This window comes from Arachis ipaensis, chromosome B01, assembly GCF_000816755.2.
Source record: "Arachis ipaensis cultivar K30076 chromosome B01, Araip1.1, whole genome shotgun sequence".
NCBI classification, from domain to species: Eukaryota; Viridiplantae; Streptophyta; class Magnoliopsida; order Fabales; family Fabaceae; genus Arachis; species Arachis ipaensis.
The window spans coordinates 77053803-77061789 of NC_029785.2; the positions used below are offsets into that span (position 1 = coordinate 77053803).

General features: G+C 38.8%; 1 protein-coding gene across 1 annotated transcript; it reads left to right on the top strand.

Moving 5' to 3' along the window:
• On the top strand, positions 1031-4784 carry LOC107608035. Its single transcript, XM_016309929.1, has 6 exons — positions 1031-1157; positions 2828-2973; positions 3039-3396; positions 3529-3705; positions 3751-4043; positions 4134-4784. Exons 1-6 carry the CDS (start codon positions 1031-1033, stop codon positions 4782-4784), a joined length of 1752 nt encoding a protein of 583 aa, XP_016165415.1.

Consider the following 7987-nt stretch of genomic DNA (forward strand, 5'->3'; position numbering starts at 1 on the left):
AAGTTCACGGCAGAAGATGGCTCCGTCGGAACCATCCACGAAGACCAGGAAACCGCGGTAGAATACGACAACACCAACCTAGCCCTACGCAAGAGATCCCGAGACGCGGCAGGAATCTTCCTTTCCGATCTCGATGCACACCAAAATCCACGCAGAACCATGGGAGGAAACGACAAAGAAGCAAAGTAGGGCCTTGCAGACAAGGTCAGGAGTATAGCACACCTACATGAGCTAGCCCTAAAATAAAGAATAAGCCTAAGGTACAATGGCAGCACGGTACGACGAGACTTCGGACTAGGAGACCTCGTCTTATGACAAAACAACATCGGTCTACCCACTCCCAATAAAACGGATATCCAAATAATAATAAAACGGATATCCAAATAAGTAAACGGCTACCCGGGAATCGAACACCCCGAGGCCAACAAAACGGATATCCAAATAATAAAACGGATATCCAGATAACTAAACGGCTACCCGGGAATCGAACACCCCGAGGCCAACAAAACGGATATCCAAATAATAAAACGGATATCCAAATAAGTAAACGGCTACCCAGGAATCGATCACCCCGAGGCCAACAAAACGGATATCCAAATAATAAAACGGATATCCAAATAAGTAAACGGCTACCCGGAAATCGAACACCCCGAGGCCAACAAAACGGATATCTAAATAATAAAACGGATATCCAAATAAGTAAACGGCTACTCGGGAATCGATCACCCCGAGGCCAACAAAACGGATATCCAAATAATAAAACGGATATCCAAATAAGTAAACGGCTACCCGGGAATCGATCACCCCGAGGCCAACAAAATGGATATCCAAATAATAAAACGGATATCCAAATAAGTAAACGACTACCCGGGAATCGATCACCCCGAAGCCAATAAAACGGATATCCAAATAATAAAACGGATATCCAAATAAGTACCTAGGAACTCCCCAAATCCTCGACCTCGATCGGAAAAACCAAACAACGATCTCCTTGCCAAACCACAACGGCGAGGAAAAGGTTTCTCCAGCGATGAGACCGAGCACCCTCACTCTCTCGCTCCGGGGGCAACTGTTACGGATCCGGCCTACGGATCCTACACCCAGAACGGTCTCCGAACTCGGTTACCAGGGTCCGACCCGCTTCGCCCTTCCAGAAGGTCCGGAACCAGCCCACTAGAGCTCCTAACCAACTTTCGAATTCAAACGTCTCCTTTATCTTAGCCAAATAAGATAAGCTAAGATAAGATAATTCAAACGTCTCCCTTATCTTAGCCAAATAAGATAAGATAAGATATTCACCATCACCTATAAATAGAGGACCCAGGTCCCTCCAGGTATTCATTCATTCTTCACACCTTCTACCTCTTAGATCCATTCTGACTTGAGCATCGGAGTGTCTTTGCAGGTACCACCCCCCATTGCTCCAGGCAAGTGATCCGGCATCTGCATCAACCCGCAAGTTCTCGATCCATCTCTCAACCCATACCAGAGACATCTTGTACAAATACAATACGCCCCCTTTGGATTGACAATACGCCTCCCTTGTATTGTATTATTTTAATACAATACAAGGGAGGCGTATTATCAATCCAAGGGAAGCGTATTATACTGTTCCCACAATTCTAAAAAACACTATAAAATCTAATGATTAAATATTATACCAAGATTTTTTCAATATACAAAAAAATTAACCTATTATTTATGCTTGAAATTTACCAAAAAGACGATCTTTCATTAAAGAAAGTAATAAACATGGTTATGAAGATCATTCGATTCGATCGAAAAGTTAATTAACGAGTAAAGTATCGTTTTTGTTCTAAATGTTTGGAATAAATTTTAAAATTATCTCTAACAATTAAATTGTTCTATCTAAATCCCTAATGTTTTAAAATTGACTTAACATTATCCTGTCGTTAGAGATCTATTAATAAAATCGAGGGCGGGACAAAACTGAGACGATTTTCAAAGACTTAAATAGGACGAAAACGTTAGAAAAACAAAAATATATATATGAAAATAAATTTTAATTTTATCATTCAATAATATCAATTTTTTATGGTAGATAATTATTTAATTATTTTTTTAATTTTATTCTTAATTAAAAATAAATTCACTTAGAAAACAATAATTTGATTTAGAATAAAATTAAAAAAATAATTAAATAATTATCTACTATAAAAATTTGATATTATTGAAGAATAGAATTAAAAATAAAGTTTAGGGTAAATTACTGAAATAAATCATGTGCAGCCCAAAATTACCCAAATCCCCCAAAACGAAATTTTCTTCGTGAATGTCCCAAGACACATTTCTATATAAATCGAATTTAATAAATTCGATTTACAGAAAATAGTACTAAATCAAATCAAGTAGATTCGAATTGCATGCAACCTGAGAAAGGCCATAAATCGAAACAATAAGCTTCGAACTAGAAATGACCGTAAATCGAAACAATTGCATTCGATTTATGAATGCATGTAAATCGAACCAAATGAGTTCGATTTACAAAGATTCGAGAACAAGAAGGTAATTCGAATAAAATGAATTCGATTTAGTGTTTGTTTCAATATGTGATTAAATCGAATCTATTTAATTCGATTTATACATAACTAATCTCTATATATGCAAGCTCAACGTGAAATTTTAAGAATAGTGAGATTCACAGTGGCTAGTGATGAGAGTTTTGTAGCTCTTGTGCACTATAGAAGGTCCATTAAGAAAAAAACGCGAGCAGGTATTAAGTTCACTGATAAAGACCCGCTGAGTATTTTTCTCAAACCTTCCACGAGTTTTGCTGAGTTTAAGGATACTATACTCTAGAAACTAGGTCTGCTTGGCGTCAAACGGGTGGAGAAATTGTTCTATAGAATTCTGATATCTGTGCTACGCGATGATGTGAAGTATGATTCATTTGTTATTGGCAGTGATGAAGACTTGCAAGTTCTGCACCATTGTCGCCGTCAGTTTCCCGAGGTGAGGACTGCGGAACTATTGGCTAACCTTGTAGATGTGGTATCTAGTTCTGGAGGTTCAAATAGGAATCCTCAATCCGTAGGACATCTAGCTGCTCTAGTTCCATTCCTGTTCGTGCCTCGTCGGCTGTGCCGGTCATTACACCTGAGGCAGGTTTAGTTGCCTCTCCTTCCTTTGCATTTAATCTAAACCGTGGTGGTGACCCCGGATTTGGTGAGATTGGCCTGTTGGGGGAGGAAGCATTTGCGACGCTCGGACCTGCTGCAACGGTCCCACTCGTTGGAGTGATTGGAGTACCCGATGGGGTTGAGGATGCACTGCATGATGATGATGATGATGTGGAGTCCGCCACAATAGCAGATGATAGTGATGATGACACACCACGGCCGACCTCAGCTGTGGGTGGGGGAGCATCTAGTTCGGGTACCAATCAGTAACCCCCACACTTCTCAGCTTTAGACATGGATGCCATGGCACCTGAGGCGGATCCGGGAGTACCTGTTAGGTTCGGTGCTAGGGAGACACAGAATACATGAGTTGTATCTGAATTTCAAGTGGGTCAGCAGTTTCAGGATAAAGAAGAAGTCGTGTTAAGCGTGAAGACATATAGCATTCGTCGCAGGGTTGAGTACAAGGTATTGGAGTCCGATAATCGCAAGTATTATGGGAAGTGCAAGGGGTTTGGAAGCGGGTGTGCATGGCTCATTCGGGTTAGCCTCTACCATCGTAGAGGTATTTGGGAGAAAAAATGATACAATGGTCCTCACACATGTCTAGCCACATCGATATCTAGTGATCATAGAAAGCTTGATTATCATGTTATATCGGCCTTCATATTGCCGATGATTAGAGCTGATGCTACCATCTCGATCAAGGTACCGCAGAATGCCACGGAGGCACATTTTGGGTTCAGATCAACTTACATGAGGGTTTGGATGGCTAAACAGAAAGATGTGGCCCAGATTTACGAAGATTGGAAGGAGTCATACAATGACTTACCACGATGGGTATTGGGTGTTCAGATCACAATGCCAGGTAGTGTTGTGGTGTTAAAGACGAGTCCTGTGCGGGTTGGTGGGCAGGTGGATGAGGGATCAGCTTATTTCCATTGGCTTTTCTAGACATTTCCACTGTGTATTGAGGCGTTTCGACATTGCAAGCCATTGGTTTGTGTGGACGGTACCCACCTGTATGAGAAATACAGCGGGACACTATTGGTCGCGATTGCAAAGGATGGCAACTCCAACATTATTCCTATTGCATTTGCACTGGTGGAGCTTGTCATATCCAATAGGCACAATGGGATTAAGGCTGCACTGGAAGCTGCTGACGGTGGCTGGCTTCCGCCTACTGCATATAGGGCTTTCTGCATCCGACACATGCTTGCCAATTTCACGCTAAGTTTCAAGGGTAAGGATGCATGGAAGTGGTTAGTGAATGCTGCTTATGCCAAGACCGAGGTCGAGTTTCACTACTGGTTTGATATTCTTCATGCCGAAGATCCTGCTATGTGCAACTGGACTAATCGGATTGACTATGCACATTGGACTCAGCATCGGGACGATGGTCGGAGATTCAGGCACATGACTACAAATATATCTGAGTGTGTGAACTCGATCCTCAAGGGTGTGAGGAACTTTCTGGTCTATGCGTTGGTGAAGGCCACTTACAGAAGATTGGCCGAGCTATTCGTCAGGAAAGGCAGAGAGGCCGAGGCACAGTTAGGAACTGGACAGAAATTTAGTCAGCATCTGCTTAAGGAAATCGAGGCGAACCTGAAGGCCTCAAGGTGTTTCACAGTGACAATTTAGTCAGCATCTGCTTAAGGAAATCGAGGCGAACCTGAAGGCCTCAAGGTGTTTCACGGTGACTCTGTATGACAGAGACAACTCAGAGTTTACTGTGGCAGACACCACGCCGACGGGGAATTTTTCACTGGGCACATACAGAGTATCCCTCACCGACCAAACATGTGATTGCAGCTATTTCCAGGCACTTCACTATCCATGTCATCATGCCTTGGCTTGCTGTGCGTATGCATGCCTGACCTGGACCACCTACGTACATGAGGTGTACTGCCTTAGCTCTGTATTTGATGTTTATCGCCTAGGGTTCACACCTCCAATTCCAGAGGGGTATTGGCCACCGTATGATGGTCCGACCGTCATACCTGACCCTGCCAAGAGACGTGATCGCACGGCCATACCTCCTAACTGTCTCATCGTCTGCCCCCTGTGGCAGCTCACTAAATGTCTCCTGAATCCATGTACACTTCACCGTGAACTTGTCGATGCAGTCCGCAGGAGGCAAAACACCAGCAGCTTCTCAAACCATACCCACGCTGGCTGACCCCCTCAACATATTGAGAAAAATCCGTAAGGCATCCACTAACATACTGACCGTCGATTGGGAGCCCTAACTAGTACACATCCTGGAGCGTGATCGTGCACTCCCCGAACAGCATGTGAAAAGTGTGCGTCTCAAGCCACCATCTCTCCACGAATGCACTGACCAATGGCTCGTCCAATCGAAACCATGCCTCTTTCAGTCTTGCAAGATGGTATAATCCTGCCATCTATAAGTACGGAACGATCCTATCATCCAACGTCATACCGTGTTGCCGTCTCATGCTGCTGATGCAGCGATGGGACTGCACAAAAAAAGAAAATTCCTTATCACAACATGCACAATACAATCTTCAACAAACGAAAAACATGAAAACGATAAACACGACATGATCTTTCTTTAAAAACTTGTTTACAATAACAGAAAATTATTAAAAAGCTTATTAAAAAACTTAAAAAATCTAACATTTCCTCACATCTCTAGTCATAACTATCTAAGTCAAAGAATCAATAAACTTTTTTCTGTCGCTACTCATTAACCAAGTCTCGTCGCACATAAGAATAAGAACTTTAAAAATCTAACATATCTTACATTCCAAAACAACCTTCTTAGTTATCATCTCCACTTATCAAAATCTAACCGCCTAATAACTCACTAGTCTATACCATGCAGTTTAATTAAAATAATATTTTAAATCCTAATCTCTAATTATAGACTCTAATGAACTACCACACATACATGTTAAAATTAATAGAATAACTATTGTATGCTTAAAAAAGAAAAATTTTTTTTACTAACCTCGAGGTGGATGGCGTTAGCAATATACGCGACTCCATCTAGCCGATATAGACGACTCGGGTCGTCTTCCATGTCTCCAGCTTCCATCTTTCCTTGGCGGCTATCCGTAAATCTCGGCTCTGGGGTGGTGGGGTTGGGTGTGGGGTTCGTTTTTTTTGTAGTGCGAATGAATGAAATTCGATTTGTTTATATATGGTGAACGAGTATAAATCGAATCCATTAGATTCGAACTACTTAGGATGCAGAATGCTTGTAAATCAAATTTATGGATTTCGATTTACAAATACCACTAAATCGAAACGATTGGCTTCGATTTACCATGGGGTTGCTTCACGTGCCTAAATCGAACTCATTTGGTTCGATTTACATGCATTCATAAATCCAATGTAATTGTTTCGATTCGATTTGTTTATATATGGTGAACGAGTATAAATCGAATCCATTAGATTCGAACTACTTGGGATGCAGAATGCTTGTAAATCAAATCTATGGATTTCGATTTACAAATACCACTAAATCGAAACGATTGGCTTCGATTTACCATGGGGTTGCTTCACGTGCCTAAATCGAACTCATTTGGTTCGATTTACATGCATTCATAAATCCAATGTAATTGTTTCGATTTATGGTCATTTCTAGTTCGAAGCTTATTGTTTCAATTTATGGTCATTTCCAGTTCGAAGCTTATTGTTTTGATTTATGGCCTTTCTCAGGTTGCATGCAATTCGAATCTACTTGATTCAATTTAGTACTATTTTCTATAAATATAATTTTGATTCATATAGAAATGTGTTTTGGGATATTCACGAAGGAAATTTCGTTTTGGGGGATCTGGTTAATTTTGGGTTGTACTTGGTTTATTTCAATAATTTACCTTAAAGTTTAACTAAATTAAACATTAAAGGATTTTGATACATTAAAGATAAAAGGTACAATTTATACTTTATTGTATATGTATCATTTTTTTTCTTTTTTGTAAGTTTATGTACTAGTCATTTTACAAATATTTTATGATGAGTAAAAATCTTTAAGAGTAAAATTATAAAAAAAAAATTATTTAAAATGGAAATAATGTGATTAAGTGTAATTTATTTAGATGTGATTAAAAAATAATTGAATAACTATGTACCGTAAAAAATTGATATTATTGAAAGATAAAATTAAAATTTATTTCTATGTATTGTTTTTGTCCCCAACGTTTTTGTCCTGTTTAAGTCCTTAACGTTTCAAAATCATTTCAATTTTATCCTGTCGTCAAGATCCTTAATGGTAGGACAACATTGAACCAATTTTAAAACGTTAGAGAGTTAAATAGAACGATTTAAATATTAAAAATAACTTTGAGACTTATCCCAAATATTAAGAACAAAAATAATATTTTACTATTAATCCATTGATAATCTGTCCGGTTCAATTTGTTATCATGAGGACTGAACCTGCATTTGAACCAATTCACAGTGGTCAAAGCCGCAAAAAACCAGTGAGTTTAGTGAACTGCTTGTAGATCTGCGGGGATCCACAGGCAAAATGTATTTCACACTTCACATAGTCCGAACCTGTGACCTAAAATTAACAAGCTTACAACTTTAACACCAAACTAAGTTTAAATTTACTATTACGTGCACAAATTTATACAGCTATTTAAATTTTCAATCAAATATTATTTTTATATGTATTTATGTTTATTTTTAATTTTATGCGCACTTTTCTCAAATAAACAAATTTTTTAATTGTACATAATTATTAAAATTATTAAATTTTACTAAATATAATTAATTAATAAATTATTGAAATATTAAAATAACTTAATTTTGTATAAAAAATTTTATTATAAAAAGAAATTGAATTTTATATAATTATTTAATTATAA

What these genes read in the sequence shown, in the direction of transcription:
- LOC107608035 (XM_016309929.1), top strand. Translation starts at nt 1,031, where the DNA reads ATGAGACCGAGCACCCTCACTCTCTCGCTCCGGGGGCAACTGTTACGG. An exon ending in GTCGCCGTCAGTTTCCCGAG is followed by an intron (nt 2,974 to 3,038) that starts GTGAGGACTGCG and finishes AGGTTCAAATAG; the next exon opens with GAATCCTCAATCCGTAGGAC. An exon ending in TAAAGACGAGTCCTGTGCGG is followed by an intron (nt 4,044 to 4,133) that starts GTTGGTGGGCAG and finishes CGACATTGCAAG; the next exon opens with CCATTGGTTTGTGTGGACGG.